At 32.8% G+C, this 19,460-nt stretch overlaps 1 protein-coding gene across 2 annotated transcripts in view; it reads left to right on the top strand.

Moving 5' to 3' along the window:
* Positions 1-12,822, top strand: part of LOC145259935 (matrilin-1-like) — a 66,287-nt gene extending 53,465 nt beyond the window's left edge. For both annotated transcript variants that reach the window (XM_080117898.1, XM_080117897.1), the window contains exons 6-8: positions 508-946; positions 8,781-8,813; positions 12,177-12,822. In XM_080117898.1, coding sequence (XP_079974024.1) covers positions 508-946; positions 8,781-8,813; positions 12,177-12,715 — 1,011 coding nt within the window. In that variant the 3' untranslated portion in view covers positions 12,716-12,822. The remainder of the gene's footprint in view (positions 1-507; positions 947-8,780; positions 8,814-12,176) is intronic.
* The last annotated feature ends 6,638 nt before the right edge of the window (positions 12,823-19,460 follow it).

Genomic DNA, 19,460 nt, shown 5'->3' with positions numbered 1-19,460 from the left:
TATCCTTCTCTTCTAGTTGCTTTTTTTCACAACGTTTCAGCCAATAATTCCTCTGGCCTTCGTCAGGTTAACCGCGACATGATAGGAATGTCGAATCCTCCAACTACATCTACAGCAATAGTTGTTGTCATCTCACCACGGTTTGGTCAACTAATCCTCTGATCGGCTTTAGGTGGGATTGAAACCGCTACCCCCAGACAATGCACACCTGGGCCCATGGCGCAGTAGATAGAGATGCGGAATATTCACGATTCCAGTAGCGGTTTCAATCCCACCCAAAGCCGGTCAGAGGATTAGTTGATCAAACCGTGGTGAGATGACAACGGCTATTGAAGGCAGTAATTGCTGTAGATGTAGTTGGAGAATTCGACATTCCTATCCCATAACCTGATGAAGGCCAGAAGAATAATTGGCCGAAACGTCGCGAAAACAACACTAGAAGATGAGGATAATAGTCCAAATAGTTAAATAAATTATAGAAATATTTTGTTTCATTCTTTATTTAAGGTTCGAATTGGTGTCGAAGCCTTCAGTGACTATGCCAGTGTTTATATCAACCTGAATAACATCTTTGAGAAACACATCATAAAATGGAAAATCGATCAGATCCCTCAAATGTATGGAAGCACCAACATCGGAGAGAGTCTCAGAGAGTTGCGAGAAACCATGTTCACACCACAGAATGGTGCAAGACCCAACGTTAGACATGTTGCCATCATCCTAACGGGCGGATCATCCCAAGACCATTCCTATACACAAAGGGAGGCAAGGGAGTGTCGCAGTGCCAATATCGAACTGTGGGTCATTGGAATCGGCAACTATATCAGTAAGTCAGAACTGAGAGGAATCGTTAGCAAACCAAAGTCGAAGCATGTGTTCTATGCACCGTCCTACACAACCTTGAATTCGGTCAGCCAGAATATTATCGACAAGACATGCGAAGCAGGTAACACCTGTTTTTCTATATCATCCAATATTTACTTATAATTAGGGCTATGACAACAGCATATTATTTTCACAGTTTTGATTCTCGAGTATACATCTGACACACACAGTTAATCAATGGAGAACCACATCACTCTATATAAAAGCATATAAAAGATACACGGATACACACACGAGTGTCAAAACAATGAAAAGAATATGCTGTTGTCATAGCCTTACTTATCACAATAACATATTATCGATTTTATAAAGAACAGTTTTTTATATGTATGTTTGTATGTCCAACTAAAAGACAAAAATAAGAAACACTCACAAAGCTGGTATACTCTTGATCTGTATTGCACTGGATGAATAACATTAATCTAAAAAGCAATAATAATTATTCATTCTTCGTGGGTCATATGAGCCAGATTTTGTTAGAGGGCGATTTGTGAGCCATTTCTAATGTTACCTAATATATAAAGGAAAGATAACTGACTTACATTGTTATGATTTTCAATGCATTAAAAAAAGAGAGAGGACTAGGCTGGGTGGAGGTGATCGACTCTGAACCGAATATGCTGTTGACAATGAGTTGATAATACTTTATTAATACACAAAAATTAAAATGTTTTCAATCTTTTAGAAACTTGCAAGAGCAGTTTCATTTAAATAACAGTAATTCGTAAACTAATAAAAGTATTGGGCTTACACGTTGTATTTGAAGTTTAATACTTTATAAAACTATAGGCTTGATTCTATTACCACAATCTACATACAAGATTACAGTATTACTAGTGTGGAGACTATCAATCAGAATCGCAATCGGGAATCGAAAAATCGAAACTTTTGAGGATATCGGAATCAGAAAAATTTGTGCCAAATTTCCGATGCCAAAAACGATTTTTACGTTTGAGAAAATATCTGAACACTGGACATTTGCTTTTACGGTAATCGTGAAAAGTAAACACTTTATAGTTAAATATTTAGGATCAATATCAGAATCAGTAATTGTATCGGAATCGGAAAAAATATTGGAATCGTCCCATCACTAAATATTATATTTGGTAAGTTGTATATATAAAATCTCTTTGGACTCTTGCCATTACTAAAATCATATATTATATTTATATTATTGTAGACATACAAGTGTGCTGGAACAAAAATCTAGAAAATATTAAACAACAATTAAAAGAGGAATTAGCTAAGGAGTTGAGAAAGAGACGGTTGAAGAGAGAGAGAGAGAGAGAGAGAGAGAGAGAGAGAGAGGGGGGGGATCAACAGGAAGAGAGAAAGTATAATAAAAGAAATGTTACACATTTTACTTCTATTTTGTTTTTCATGAACCCGGAAAACGCCGGTTAGCCCTGCTACTCTAATAAATAAGCATCCGTGTGTATGCGTGTTTGTATGCCCAACTCAAAGTAAATAAATACAAAATGGACTACCACAAGGTTCGAATTGTTTTGATTGATATATGTATAATGTCTAAAATTTAGGAAAAAAAATCTTCATTCTCTGACGGTCAACTAGGACGGATTTCATTATTGGAGACGCTTTTTTTCACTGCTATTATGTACTAATTCTTAAGAAATCTATTATATAAAGGATACTTATCTGTCGATATGCGTTTGTATATCCAACTGAAACTGGTGATGTCAACGTGATTATATCATATATTTATATCATTATGAAAAAGTCAAATATAAGCAAATGTACCGCTTTTTCGCTATCACTTCTGTTATTAAGTCTGATTCGGAAGCGTGATGGCAACCGGTGTATTCTGACGATCTGTACCCTCCAAAAATATCACCGACCGATCCCATAAGTCATTTATTATATAGTGACATTCTACAACTCTGTTAAATGTGTTTTATTTTCTTCCTTTGCTTTAAGACGATAAACAATTAGTTGAGTAAGTGTTATATATACTTTCTCCCTGTTGCGGAAAATGATCTTTGTTTGTGGCTGCATAGAAGATCTCTAATTCCCTTGTGAAACCATAGAAGTCTCTGGATGGAGTTCTTAAAAGTTCTGGTCAAGTTTACTCTACACTGGGGTCTGACTGATCATCGTACGACTAAACAAACTATCTAGGCTCCTCCCCGACAGAAGAAAAGAAAGGCCAATGTTAATTAGTTTATTTACAAGATCTTTTGTGAACTGTTATGGCATCTTGATCTAAAGTTACGTCAAGTGTATAGGACCATTGTACTCCTAAATGGTGACTTGAGGGAAGAAATGTATAGAAAGGTTTGAAAGAGCACTTTGAAGTGAAACATTTATGGTTCGAAACAATCATCAACATGATGGATCTGTGGACCGAAAAAGATGTAATAATAATAATAATAATAATAATAATAATAATAATAATAATAATAATAAAAAACAATCCTTGTATTATATATACCTCCATTGTTAGGAGAGGTATATTACCTTACACGTCACAGTACATGGAAGAAGAGAGGAGCTTGAATGTCTACTAGACACTATCCTCGAGTGTCTAAGCTCTTTCTGTACAAGCGGTTGTCAGAACAACCTGGCATGAATATCCTTTTCCTTAGAAGTAAACCCCGACCAAATATTCAAAATCACATAGTATTCGTAGCACAAATAAGATCTCCACGATATGGCTAACCCACATTACCTTTTGCGAGGAATGGTGCCCCTTCTCCAAGTGATGTTACCTTAAATAGAAACATGAAACTGGATACTCCACCAGATTAAATAAATTCTTGTCCTGGAATCCAGTAAGACGAAGACATAAAAAAAAGAAAGATAAACATATTAAAATAGTCAATTGAGCAAAATTATGTTCTCAACTTCTTTACTAACTCAATGTTTGAAATGGATAGAGCTTTAATAGAATATTCGAATATCTATGCATCTCATATGGAGATCAAATGTTCACCTAAGGTAGATGGACTGGAATTATGAGAACTTCGCCTTAAGTAAAATAAAATAAAATAAATGAATAAAATAAATCGATCAGATCCCCCAAATATATGGAAGCACCAACATCGGAGAGAGTCTCAGAGAGTTGCGAGAAACCATGTTCACACCACAGAACATTTAAGCGTACTTTACGACCGGGCTACGCCGAGCGTCCCTGCTATCTTAGATAAATACTTGTACAGTTTTAATAAAATACCTACAATAATTCACAGAATGCCATATCGATATATTACATATGAATGAGCCCTCTGTGGAATTTCCACAGGTCCTGCTAGTTATTATAATTAGAATATGTGTTTCTTATTATATGAATAGTTAATGTTTGTGTTCAAACTAGTGATATTAAAAATATCGCCAAAGGCGGCATCTTTCCACCGTAATAAGAACTTATTCATACGAAAGAGCATCGTATATCATTACAAAGCCACCACTGAATAATGTTTCACGATTTCTTGTTTGTTTCATTTCGATATTTTCGTTAAGTATAATAAATAAGAACATTCAGAAACTTTTTGTAAATAAATATGTTTATTTACTTTCACGAATTTTTCGCGTATAACTTTTGTTCAAATAAATGTTTATTACAATTTTTTTTTAATATATTAATTTACGGGCACATTTTTACAAAAAGAAATTAATGACTGTTAATTCAGCAGTTAATAAATTATAAATGTTTTACAGTTTCTAAAATATGAGTGTTTAACATATATAAAATAAAGTAAAATGTTAACTACATCATAAATACGAATCCAGTAGATAATATTGCCGAAAAGAAAAGACTAATTTGAAATCGTTTTTTCTCTCTCGCTCAAAAAACGTGACGTCATCATATCCTCACATGATTCGACTGAATACAATTCTGTTTGCGGGCAGATTATCCTGGCATGTACTCATACTACCCTTATAAAAATGTACACTAGCTGACTTAATCGCTATCTACGTAGGGCCTCTCATATGTAGTAATTTTATCTAGTATTCGAGAACATTCACTAAAGTATTTGAGTAAGCTGAAATTGTCAATAGACTTGTTATGGATGCCAATATAATATATTTATAAATATTATTAGAATTTCTTAAGACGTTGATATTTTGTTCATATGGAACTGTTAAAACTGAATGGTTTTCGAATGTTTGTTGGAGATTTTAAAAGTTATATACATATATAATTTTTAGAATGTGTGAGAGAATATAGAATTATTTCCACGGGCTAACAACGTCGCAGCTCAAAAGAACAATGAAAGCCAACATACCGAAGGTCCAAGAACCGAGTTTCACCCTCATGTGGGCTGATCAGTTGGACACATCCGAACTCAGGATTCGAAACCTGAGTTCAGATGTGTCTAACTGACAGCGAAACACAATTCTTGAACTTCCGGTTTGTTGGCTTTCATCGCTCCTGTGAACTGCGACGTCGTATATGTATAAAGTGAAATTGTCTGCCTGTGTGTGTCTGTGTATGTACATTTTCCTACCAAACTACTCTGTCAATTTTCAGTCTACAGACTCGGGATTTGACATAAGGGGTATTGAGATTTGGGGAAATCGTTTTAATCGTTTTTTCGGTCAGAAATTTGGCTGTCAAGGGGTCAAAGGTCAACGATTTTACCTTTTCAGATACTAGCAAACTCCTCCGCAAATTTTGGGTCTAAACACTTGAAATTTTAGATGTAGAATACTTGAACATATATCAAACTTTTAATTTAATTTGAGCCCAAAATAATAAATGTTAAGGGATCAAAATGAAAAAAGATTGACCTCTGCGGTCTCTACCAAATTACTCAGCCAATTTTTGGTCTAAACATTTGAAATTTTACATAAAGTGTATTCAAGCATAGTGCAAGCTTTTTGATCTGATTTTGGCCGAAGTTTGGTTGCCAAGGGGCCAAAGTTAAAAATGTTTGTAAATTTTGGATCTAAACATTTGAAATTTTACATAAAGTGTATTCAGACATGCAACAAGCTTTTTAATCAGTTTTTGGGCGAAACTTTGGCTGCCAAGAGGTCAAAGTTGAAAGAGTTGATCTTTGCAGACTCTACCAAACTCTTCCGCCAATTTTGGGTCTAAACACTTGAAATTTAGATATAGGTTACCTGGACATGAGACAAACATTTATATATATATATATATATATATATATATATATATATATATATATATATATATATATAAATTATTTTATTACTATAATAATTAAATACCTACAAACACTAGTGTTTCATCTTTTCGGAAATCTCTCTCTCTCTCTCTCTATATATATATATATATATATATATATTCCTATAAATTCGTTTCTCTTTTGTGTATATTGATATTCATATTAAAACCCCTCTTTTCTATTTATTTAAAAAGAAAATACAATGTTCTTATATATGGGTCGTAGAATTGCATTCACTAGCAAAAGATCTAGCTAATTTGCATATTCTTTTAAACATTCATTTTAATTAATTCCCTATTAGTTTTTTCGGTTTTCTTATGGAATGATCATCTTTAGTCAACTGTAATTATATTCATACAGATATTCTACATGATTTATACTTGCGTAATATTTGCGTAAAAAGTGTGCAGTAAACACAAAATTGTTTCCATATATATTTATCTATACGTATATATTTTTGTTTTTCTATCTATCTATCTATCTATCTATCTATCTATATATATATATATATATATAAGTGAAAGTGGCTGTGTGTCTGTGTATCTGTGTGTCTGTGTGTCTGTGTACATTTCCCTACGCAATAACTCTGTCAATTTTTAGTCTACAGACTCGAAATGTGATATACAGGATACTGAGATTTGGCGATTAAGGGGCCAAAGTTCAACGATTTGACCTTTGAGATCTCTACCAAACTCCACCGACAATTTTGGGCCAAGGCACTTGAAATTTTAGATATAGGTTCCTTGGACATGTATCTAACTTAATAACTTTATTGGAGGGGTGAAAGTAAAAAAAAATAAGACTTTTTCTTTGGCTGTTTTTGCTCAGCATACACCTCCAAACACCCAGGCAACGCCGAGCTGAAATGCTAGTATATCTATAAAAGTGAACGTGTCTGTGTGTGTGTGTCTGAAAAAAAATGACAGAATTATTGTGTAGGGAAATGTACACAGACAGACAGATACACAGACACACAGACACACAGACACAGACACGTTCACTTTTATAGATATATAGATAGATTACGAGGAATAATTTGCTCGGTGAACTAATTCGAAATAAAAATAAAAATAAAAATAATAATGATAATGTCGTTCATGAAAGTATGTGTTTGTTTACAATATCTTGTCAGCTGATATTTGGGCTTGACGATGAATGCCCTGGAAAAGTCACTTCTGATTAATGTTTAGTTTTTAAATATGCAAACGAAAAAGTAATTTGCGGTAATTAAAAATGGTACCTCTTTTTTTTTAAATCCTAAATTGAGCTCATTAATTTGATAAAATGATGAGGTACACCCGCTCTTGAACAGGGATCATTCGATCTGTAGTCGAATGGTCTACCACTCAATTATATCTCCAGATGAATAATTTGCTGAGATTTTAGTATTTCCCTATTTTTAGTAACGTAAAATATTCCTCTGTAAAAATTATTATTATTTTTTTTTTTATCTATCGAAAAAATCGAAAATCGAAAAAAAAAATCGAAAATCGAAAAAAAATCCGACCTTAAGGTCGGATTTTTTTTCGATTTTCGATACTTATCGGATTAATTTCTGTACAAAACATATCTAAGAACACTGCCAGACATATAAATTGCCTTAGTATAAAATTTGAAAAAGAAAAGCGCAGCTGTTTCGGAACCTATTGGAAACTCTCTCTCTCTCTCTCTCTATCTCTCTCTCTCTCTCTCACACACACACACACAGGTCCTGGATATGACATAAAATTATATCCGATGATGAAGCCCCAGCTTGCGGGCTTTTGGAAGTTTGGAACCACCCCTTAATTGCCATTGCTCCCAGGTCCATTTTGACCCGGAGTGGTAGTACCTGTTTAGGATCCCAACTATGGGTTAAATAGAAACCGACTTGAAAAAACAAACAAACAAACAAATAAATATATCTATGAAAAATCTTTCTTCCAAATCACTGGAAGTGACTTAGTCATCCACATATAGTACTGTTTCGCTGTTTCACAGCTCCTCAGTGCGGCTAGACAAGCAACTACCTCAAGCCAGGATATATATATATATATATATATATATATATATATATATATATATATATATATATATACAGGGTGGGTCAAAATAAGGGTCCTATCTTTAAATTTGAATAACTTCCACAAAATAAAAGTTAAACTCATCAAACTTTATGTGTGTGTAGACTGACCCTTCCGAGATTTTTTTGAAATAAACAAAACAAATTTTGGCCGAAAAACACTTCTTAGAACTTACATGAATTTATGAATTTTTAAAAATAGGACCCTTATTTTGGCCCACCCTATATATATATATATATATATATATATATATATATATATATATATATATATATATATTAAATATCAACTAACAGTAAAACTAAAATCTATACATTACACCCACAAGCGAATTTTATTTTCGACATATACATGTATTACATGGGTTTTTGCGGTAATACAGCTTAATAAGTGTATGAAGTTTATATAGATTTTATACTGTATTTATCAGGAACTAGCAGGAAGACTCGACGTTGTTCGGGATTGATTAAGGGTCACTACTGTGTAATTCGTATTATTTGGATAATTCAGACTATTATTCTCTAGGGTTATTTGCACAACGTTTCGAACGATGTTACCTCCAACCTTCTTCAGGTGTATCTTATCAAACTCGGCAATCTTTCTGACGAGCTCGGCAATGTCCACAGAGTTTCGATAATTTTCTTTATTAAAACTGACGCCCTCTTTTTCTTACATCTTGCAGTTACACCTCGCCCCCCAGGACCAACAAATCCACGTAAGTATTTAATTCTTATTTATACATTGCCAAAATTGTTATTAAAACGAAATACATACAATGGGGACGAATATTTAAGCGTTTCTATGGAATTTTTTCAAACAGAAATTCAAATGCATTATATCTGTTTTATATATTAACTATCGAGGGTTACCCGGCGTTGCCCGGGTGTTTGTAGGTGTGTGTGAAAAAAAACAGGTGCGCGTGAAAAAAAAAAACAAAGCCTTGACGACGCGCAGTTGGAAAATAGTAAAGTGTGAAAAAAAACAGGTGCGCGTTTTTGATTGACGTAACGGCGATAGGTATTCAGCAGTTAGCATTTTGTGCGGGACAGTTTTTAATGAGGTCAATAAATCGGTTTGTTTGTGTTTAAAAACCCGCTCCCCCGTCTGATATGACGAAGTCGACATTGACCAAACGTTCACTGGCTCTGGACCTGGGATTAGAGTCGAGTTTCGCTTTTTGTTCATACCGAAAACCGAATGTAACGCGTGCCGATGCGGGAAATGTGGAATAATTAACGTTTGAAAGTCAATAAAATTAAATAGACAGGTGAGCTCCGTGGTTAAGTGTGAAATATTACAATTTATAGATGATATAAAAAGTTTTAAGAAGTTGTGAAGCGAGCGAGCGCTTCTCTGAAAGAAGCCTTTTGTGGACATCGAGGAAAAACGTACATACATACATACATTTTCGCTTATATATATATATATATATATATATATATATATATATATATAGACTAGCGAGGGGTACCCGGCGTTGCCCGGGTGTTTGTAGGTGTGTGTGTGAAAAAGAAAACAAGTGCCCGTGAAAAAAAACGAAGCCTTTACGACGCGCAGTTGGAAAATAGTAAAGTGTGAAAAAAAAACAGGTGCGCGTTTTTGATTGACGTGACGGCGATAGGTATTCAGCAGTTAGCATTTTGTGCGGGACAGTTTTTAATGAGGTCAATAAATCGGTTTGTTTGTTTTTAGAAACCTGCCCCCTGTTTATTAGGGGGAGCGTCTCGTCTCGAAATGAAAGCTACCGTCTGATATGATGAAGTCGGCATTGACCAAACGTTACTTAGCTCTCTAGAGACCACTGGCTTTCGGCCAGTAATTAGAGTCGAGTTTCGCTTTTTGTTTATACCGAATGTAACGCGTGCCGATGCGGGAAATGTGGAATAAAATCAAATTCTTAATAAAGGAGGAGCGTATTATATATAGTAAGATGTAAAAAGGTGTATAGGGTCTAATATATATATATATATATATATATATATATATATATATATATATATATATATATATATATATATATATATATATATATATATTAGGGTAGGTCGATTTTCACTTTTCTCAAAATATTACAAAATATCACTTACCGCAAGTTGTGTATGGACCTATTAAATACTGACGCAAAAACATAGATCAAATAAATTAACCGTTTTTTGGAACGTTTGACATCAAAGATCGTAGACAAAAATATACTGAAAATTCCTCACTTTTGCAAGATTTGCTTGAATATAAGCGTAGAAAGCAGATAATTTTAGTATTTAAAATTAGGGAATGTCTTTTTATTAGATAAAAAATTATATTAATTAAAAAAGTCTTCAAATTGAAAATCTGCCTCACGTATTTTCAGTATCTGCTTTAGCAAACTACTTTTTAAGTTATGAATTTAGCAATAATATTTGAATACCTTAAAAAAAGCTCTCGACTCATCAACTGCCTACTGACTTCTAACTCCCAGATTCCTATATTGAGAAAAAGTCTTTGTTTATCACGTCAGATGTGTGTTTACCAAACGTGACTAATTTTCACGTGGCTTTACATATGTTTGTCCAACACACTTTTGACAAACAAAAGAATCCTCAATTCTAATCTAACCTATTTTTAAACAATATGATTTAACTCGCATTGTGCATACATTTAACTAACATTATTTAATATGTAGATTTTTAAAGAATGGAGAATTGACAGTTTTTTTCCGATATAAACAATATTTAACTATTTCTAATAGAATTTACAATAGGATTAATTTTTAACATTCCATTTTCTATTATCTTTACCACTTGCCTACAGGGTTCAATTATCACCTTGTCTTAATATCTTTTCAGTTATCTAGTATGTCTTCTTACTTACATGATAAGGGAAGTCTTTCATGTAACATCTGTTGCAGATATTGACGGTGTGAGATTTTAATGAAGCAACTTCCGTCATAGACGAAACCGATGCAGTTAATGTCCCTCTGGACGGTAAAGTCCGCCTCTACGTCTTTTGTCGTGTTCGTCAGTTGACGTCAGCCCATCTCGGTCTGCTCCGATCCATAATTTGCGTTCAACTGTGCCAAAATTCGAAACTGTAACAAACTCAAGATTGTCCATAACTGTAGTAAACTGTCGCAAAACGCATTCCACTCATAAAACTTTTTGGTTATTTTTCCTGTTTGCTACAACATCCTGATTAAGTATCCCATTTTAATTGTTTTTGTGTGTGTTGGTGAAAAACTTCCTATAACCTTGTTCTGCTGATACACTTATTTCCTTCTTTTGTTTTCTTTTTTTTTTCTTTTATAATTACACTAGCGAGGGGTACCCGGCGTTGCCCGGGTGTTTGGAGGTAAATCAAAACTCCGGGGGGGGGGGGTAAAATAAAAAAAGTTTTGGTAGGTGAGTATGAGTGTGAAAAAAAAGTGCGATGTTAACCATTGGCCCACCGCGACATACAAACATAAACACTTTTGAATTTATTTAATTACTTAGATTTGGCAGATGCACGTTTTAATGACTTAATGAGGTCAACTTTGACTGCGGGTTTTTTATTTTTATTTTCCCAAGATGTGTGTTGGGGGGGGGACCAGCTCCCCTTGTCCACAAAGCTGACTGCTTTTGGACATTTCCGACGATCGCCACCGGAAAAAATACCGCCAGAATTAGTGTCGCTGTTATTATAGGAAAAAGCCGAATCTACACGCGGCGAGCGAAAACTGTTGAATATTTATCTTCCCGAAGTCGAGCAAATTAAATAGACAGGCGAGCTCCGTTGTTAACTCGGAGATATTATAATTTGTATGTGATATAAAAAGTTTTAATAAGTTGCAAGCCGACCGATCGTTTCTCTGAAAAAAGCCTTTCTTGGACATACACAAGAAGCGAACATACATACACACATTTTCGCTTATATATATATATATATATATATATATATATATATATATATATATATATATATTTGGGGGGGTTGATTGATATAATAGTGTCACACTCATGGCCGGAAGTTGTGTTGCCAGAACGCTAATATCAAAATGCTTACATGTACTGAATTTAAAATTATATAATTTCGACGCCATTTGTTTTTTTTTTTGTTTTTTCAGAATGTAACAACGTAGAAGTGCTTTTCATGATTCATCATATCCACTTCGGTCCCAAGAAGACAAAATTATTGCTAGAAGCATCCGATGAGGTCATCAGTAAGGTTGGACGTAGCAATAATTTCCGCTTCGGAGTAATCTTTGACAAGTGCCCCTTAAACAAGGACATAACAGGCGCGTCAATGATAAGACCCCATCACTCCAGCCACAGACAACTTTCCAAGATCCACTTTAGTTCCATTGTTGATCTGATGAACAAACTACGGATCGATGCATTTTCGGATATGTCTTATAACGTACGACGGATCGGTCTGCTATTTCTGGATAATACGATCGATCTAAAATCACCCGAGCTCTCTGATGAAATAAGTCGGATTAACTTCAATCTTATCGATCTCTATGTTGTAGCCGTTGGAGATATCGATACGTTTCATGTTGAAGCTGCACTGTCGTTGAAATACCCCGTGTTGAGAATTGCTTCTTACGATCACCTCAGCAAGTACCTGCCTTCAATGTTCATTGAAACAGTATGCAAAAAGTAAACACCATATATTTGTCTCCTATCTAAAGAGACTTGTTGGATCAGGTCTCCAGCAGGCACCCCACACACTCAGAAAAGAAATACAAACGGTCATGTTTTGATTTACACTAGTTGTTTAAAACCAATAAAAAAAAAATGCTCGTCGAAACTTGTAATTACGGACAGGATTTTAGAAGATGAAGGCAAAACATAAGTACACATTTTATGCCTTAAAAATGTTCAGAATATAAATTTGACAAGTTATATCTATAATTCGAATTTTTGATTATATGATTTTTTTTAGATTAGGATTTATTATTATTATTTGGATACTTTGGACTACTATTCTCATCTTCAGTGCTATTTTCACAGTGTTTCGGTCGATGTAACCTCCGACCTACTTCAAACTTATCTTGTCGAACTCTGGAATCTTTCTGTCGAACAGGGAATCTCTCTGTCGAACTCCGTGCAGATTCAATAGAAAAGTTTCAAGTTCGACAAGATACATCCGAAGAAGGCCGGAGGTTTCATTGGTCGAAAATATGTGAACATTATACTCAAGATAGGAAACAATAGTACGAATAATGCGAATGTAAATAATTTCTTATATTAAAAAAAATATATATTTAACAGTTAATGTGTGAAACATAATTGACAGAAAATGGACCTTCAGGAAACACTGGCTAAGTGTGGGTCATAGAATATCTAACAGTCCCGCATTGTTTATCAAGTTCATGCTACTGATGCCGCTCCATTAGTGCAATGTTCGCTTTTTATTTTTTTGTAATTACGGACAGGATCTTAGAAAATTAAAACCTTCAATCACTTGCAGTCTCAAACAGTGTACGAAACAAATCAAGTAGATTTTAAACTTCAGAGACTGCAACTATTGAACGGATTTCAGAAAATGAAAGAGTAAAATTAATATAAAGTTTCTTTCATTCGAAAATACACAGAAAATAGAAGCTGAAAATTCATACCACTAATTTTAACAGCCTAGCGGAATTAATGTACGAAATAAAATTGAAAGCAAAGGACCTCTATATCCTAGAAAACATCGACTAGGTGTAAACGTAATAGATTTTCTTATATATATATATATATATATATATATATATATATATATATATATTTATCAAGGATTCGGTTATTGTCTCAGAGCCTCCAGATTGCATCCCTGTGCTTGTGAGGAGGGGGTTAATGTGTGAAACAAATTTGACAGAAAATAGTCCTTCACTAAACACTGGCTAAGTGCGGATCGTAGAAAGCACCGACTAGATGCAAGTCGTAGAATATCTAATCTTATAAATTTCTGCAGCGTTTATCAAGTTTCAACCCTTGTCTCGTCACCTCAATTTTGCTTCCATATGCATGTTTTATAAGTACTTCCACGAAACATGTTCTGACGATCATACTGTACTTGTGCATCCTCAATAATAATTTTAGAACTGTTGAAACAGCTGTTATGGACAAGATTTTAGAAGTTGAAGGATAAAGTTAATTACATGTTATTTCTTACTAAAAAAATACACAGCATATATAAGTTAACAACAATTACAGTTAACTTATATATGCTGTGTATTCCCTGTTAATTAGCCTAATATCACACAATATATTACCGGTTCGTATAACAATTACAGTTATACGAACCGGTAATATATTGTGTGATATTAGCCTAATTAACAGGGAATATCAATTGATCAACACGACATAGCCACAGTTTTTCAAGTTCACACATCATATCTATAATTAATTGCGAAAAAAACCCCTGAAATACAAGGACGCCCACACAGCTCTCAGGGAACACCAAGCAAGTGCATTTAATGTTATATAAAATTTTCACAATCAAAATGCCTATTCCGTTTTCAAAAAGTTCAGTTTCAAAGGACGCACATATTTAATTGCAATAACTGGTGTGAAACGAAATTGTTGGCCTCTTTTTTTTTGTTTATTTTTATTTATCTGCTACTGTGGGGTGCCTGGTGGTTATCTGGTGCTTAAGATAATAAAAAACTTCTTATAATTCTTTAAACTACAACAAACAAAAGATCGATTTTTTTATATTTTAATGTTTTATTTTATTTATTTCTGAATCCCCAAATAAAGAGCAAGTTATTTTGTTAATTAAAAAAAAATATTTGCTATTCATTTAAACGTACAAAAGGATAATTTACGGTGTGTTTAAAATAATAAAAACAGTAGGAATTCTATTTTGACAGTCATTTGCAATTTTCATTAGATAATCATCTTATTAAATATAAGGGCGCGTCTATTATAGAGATATTATCAGCACGGATAGAATATGTACTCGATGAAAGCGATTATAATTTATTTTTCTGTAAAACGCACAGATTGCAATAATCCATAAATCACTGACCAGGCAGAATCAAATATCGATTTCTCAAATGAAATGCTTTTTTGATTTAATTCCCAGAATCCAACTGGCTTTTATTTGTATTTTAAATATGTATGTCTATCTTTTGTTTTTTTTTTGTGTAAATAATTAAAATACAATTAAAATTAACACACAATTAGAAAACAAAAAGAAAAATACTTTGGAACTTGACATTATGTTTATTATCATAACGAAATTATATACACCGCAACGATAATAAAAGTAACAAAAGAATAGTATGCATTCGCAATGTGCTAATGTTGTATTTATATTACATTAGTATTCAGATAGCATTAAGGTCTTATTCTATTGAAAAAAAAATAACGCCCTTAGTAAGCAGAGGATTACATCCTCATTAAATCTTTAAGCTATAGTTCGCCTTAGGTTACTGACCGTTTGATATTATAACTTATTAAATAGGAAACTAGACAAGAACTGATGACATCCTCGCTCACAAACCGGTGGCAGCATAACACGTGCTTAATTAAGTGTTTTGATGCGTTAAACTTTAATTGCTAGCAATATCAAGAATAAATTAAAGTGATTTGCAATGCGTACAAATTGTTCATAATTATACGTTTCCTGTCAAAGCGATTGCTTTTATTTATATTCTATGCTATAAAAAAGTGACATTGTTACATGAATTATCATATATATTTTTCCCCAACGCACATTTCACATATAAACAGCTTTTTTCAACAGACAGATTTTTTCAATAATTTGGTTTTGTTGATTTATAATTTCACATTAAAACACGTTGTTGCATGAATATTTATTGCTATATTAATTATTATTAAACAAAATTATAAGCATCCATTGAATGATGAACAAACAAATTAAATAAAAGAGACTTACCACTCTTTTTTGTAAACGCACGAGATAAAATAAAGTATATAAAAAAGCTTGTGTTTTTGATCGTTTTTATTTATATTTTTATGGCAGTGTTGGCACATGCATGCAAACATATATGCAAATATATTTGTATATGTTTGTGTATACATTAATATCTCTCTCTCTCTCTCTCTCTCTCTCTCTCTCTCTCTATATATATATATATATATATATATATATATTCTTTATCTGTGTCTAAACTTAAACGTAGATTCCATGAACAAAGCTTCTTTCTTAGAACTGCACACCTGTGGAACCCTCTTCCATTTGTCTGCTTTCCGGCTGACTATAAAAAGGTTGCTTTCAAGTCCAATGTAAACAAGTTCTTGATGAGCCGTTACCCTAAAGTAATCCAATTTATCAAATTTCCACTACTAACAATTACCACGTCATTGTTCCATTGACCACTGTACACTTACTAACCCTTATCCTCGAGTGGCCTCTGGGCCTTGATAAGTGGGAACTCCTTTGTAATATATATATATATATATAACTCAAATGACATTGTAACGATGTATGCAACCTATTTTCCGATTTACGATATCCGGTTGCGCATGCACGCATGACCTACGCACTAAAATATTAACGTTATTATTTCGAAATTATTATTTAACATGGGAAGAGTGGGGGTTAAAATGACTTAAACGTAATACAGAAATGAACGATGTAAAAAAGCAGTCAGTATTAATAATTATTTATTTGGATAATTTAAACGTGAAAAAAAAGAACAATTGGGACGCTGAAATATAACGTTATTATTTCGAAATTATTATTTAAAATGGGAAGAGTGGGCTTTAAAATAAACAAAAAACAAAAGAACAATTGGGACGCTGAAATATTAACGTTATTATTTCGAAATTATTATTTAACATGGGAAGAGTGGGGTTTAAAATAACTTAAACGTAATACAGAAATGAACGATGTAAAAAAAAAAAAAGCAGATATATCAATATTTGAATTTAACTATAATAAGTACTAGACCACCCGTGACCCGTTGGGTCAGTACGTTATATTAGCTATGGAATTCATGTATGAGCGTGACACTTGTGGCATAAAGAAAATAGTTTTTTTTTACATAACAGAAGCATTTCTATGAAAGTATATTAAAATGAAAAAAGAATATAGATAGATTTCTATGAGTCGTTCTGTTTATTATAATTGTTATTTTTTTTTAAATTACAGTTACTGAATTATAAGTGGTTGGTCATACTTATAGGTAAATATGCACTGAACAGGTATCATAATCCTTATTATAGTTAAATTCAAATTTTGATATATCATCTTTTAAATGAAATTGTTAGTTGAAAGTACAGAATAATAAAAAAAACACTCTCCACATGTTAATAATGGCTTTTTAAATAGAAAATGAAAATAAAATGTAACTTTTTTCATTTAATTTAAGCAAACATTCAGTACCCATTGTGTAAAGGAAAACACTATTTAATGTAATAGAAATGTGTGCATTTACCGATTCAGCTTTCCGTTTGGAAATGTAAGCAGACGACTTTTAAAAACATGGGAAGAAGAAAAAGAAATTTTTTTGTAATAACGCCCTCTAGTAAAAAGGTCTGCATTAGTTAAGGGGGATAACTCTATCCAGTTTTACATCGCTCTCTTTTTCTTTCTCTCACACATACACGTAACTATTTCTCGCGTACGTAACGAAAACAGAGGGAGTAGGAGTGTTGAAATCTATTAGAGGGAAAGTGAGAGGTGTTTTCTTTCCATAAATTGTATAGGGTAATATTTCATATTATTAATAGATTCATAGATAAATAGATTTTATAATATATATTATAATTATCTATGAATCTATGTATTATTTGTATATATAAATAACTATTTGATCAAATTAAATGAAATTGTTTGTATTAAAAGCGATATAAAAATTCCGGAATTGGAATAACGGATTGAAGACGTTGCTATTTACGCATGCGCAACCGGATGTTGAAAACCGGAAATCTGATTGCAAACATACAAGATCCATAGACTTTTAGTATTATATAGATTATAGTATCTGTTCAGTGCACATTTACCTATAAGTATAGCCAACCACTTATAATTCAGTAACTGTAATTTTTTTATTCAAGAATAATCAATTATAATAAACAGAACGGCTCATAGAAATCTATCTATATTCTTTTTTCATTTTAATATACTTTCATAGAAATGTTTCTATTATGTCAAAAAAAAACCCTATTTTCTTTACGTCACAAGTGTCACGCTCATGCATTAATTCCACACCCAATATAACATACTGACCCAACGGGTCACGGGTAGTCTAGTATATATATATATATATATATATATATATATATATATAAAGGATCTTGTTGTTTGCTTGAAGCATTGAAAGGAGCTGTGTGTAAATGTTATGTCAATGCAGATTGTGGGAAAAATCGTAGGCACAAATTAGTGTATAAAAGTGTTATTTTATTATATACGTGTGTATTATATACTGCACTGTATTTTTTTTTTTTTATCTTTTTACTAATTTTTTATATGCACTGTATAAAATTTTGCTTAGGCCCCGCCATACGACGATTTCACCGTACGATCCCAACCCTGGAACGGATCAATGTCGTATCCCAGGTTTCTACTGTAAAGTGTCGTACAAGATGGTAGGTGTTGATATCCCTAAATTTTCGTGATTAGAATCTCTTCATAAGGGGGAGCAAAGAAACATCTGCAACTGTTCGGCGAGGCTTTCCTTTGTCTATTTTATTTATTTTCCTTTCTGTCTTTCTTTAGTCGAGATATCAAATCAATTTACTGCTGTGATGAATATTAAGTGTTGTTAGGAATTATGATAGCTTTCTTTTATGTATACAAATGGTAAGTTGTTGCGTACACTTATAAGTGTGTGCATAGGAGTGTTAATGCCTACTGTGTTTGTGTTGTGTTTTTATTCGTCTTGGGTAATGAGAATGATCTAAGGGAGATAACTGTATGTGTACGTAGAGTGGAACCCTTGCTAAAGTGTTTACGTCACTATCTATACGAATACACGCATACGTATATATATACGTACATACATACAAGCACACACATAAACACATGCGCATGCACACAAATACATATGCATACATATACATATTTTATTTTATTGATTAAAATTATTTATTTTATTACATTTTAAACATATAGATATGAAGGTTGTTTTATATATATATATATATATATGTGTGTGTGTGTGTGTGTGTGTGTGTAAGCGAGATAAGACATTGATAGAATTCAGATGAAAAATCCTGATAGATATTACTTGAAGTAATATTTTCAAGGAGATCCTAGCCAAAAAGGAAAAGCTCAATATTTAAGAATAGAGCAATATATAAGTTTTGTGGTGAAATTTTAATTCTGAAAAAAAAAAAAAAACAACAGATAGAGATATATATTCGATTTAAGAATTTATTGCTTGACAAAAGGAATATATAGAAGGGGTTATTTTAATTTCCTTAATCCATGGATTTTCAACAATTGC

This window comes from Euprymna scolopes, chromosome 35 (genome assembly GCF_053919585.1).
Source record: "Euprymna scolopes isolate OS-2025 chromosome 35, ASM5391958v1, whole genome shotgun sequence".
Taxonomy (NCBI): Eukaryota; Metazoa; Mollusca; class Cephalopoda; order Sepiida; family Sepiolidae; genus Euprymna; species Euprymna scolopes.
This window is presented reverse-complemented; position numbering and strand designations above follow the sequence as displayed.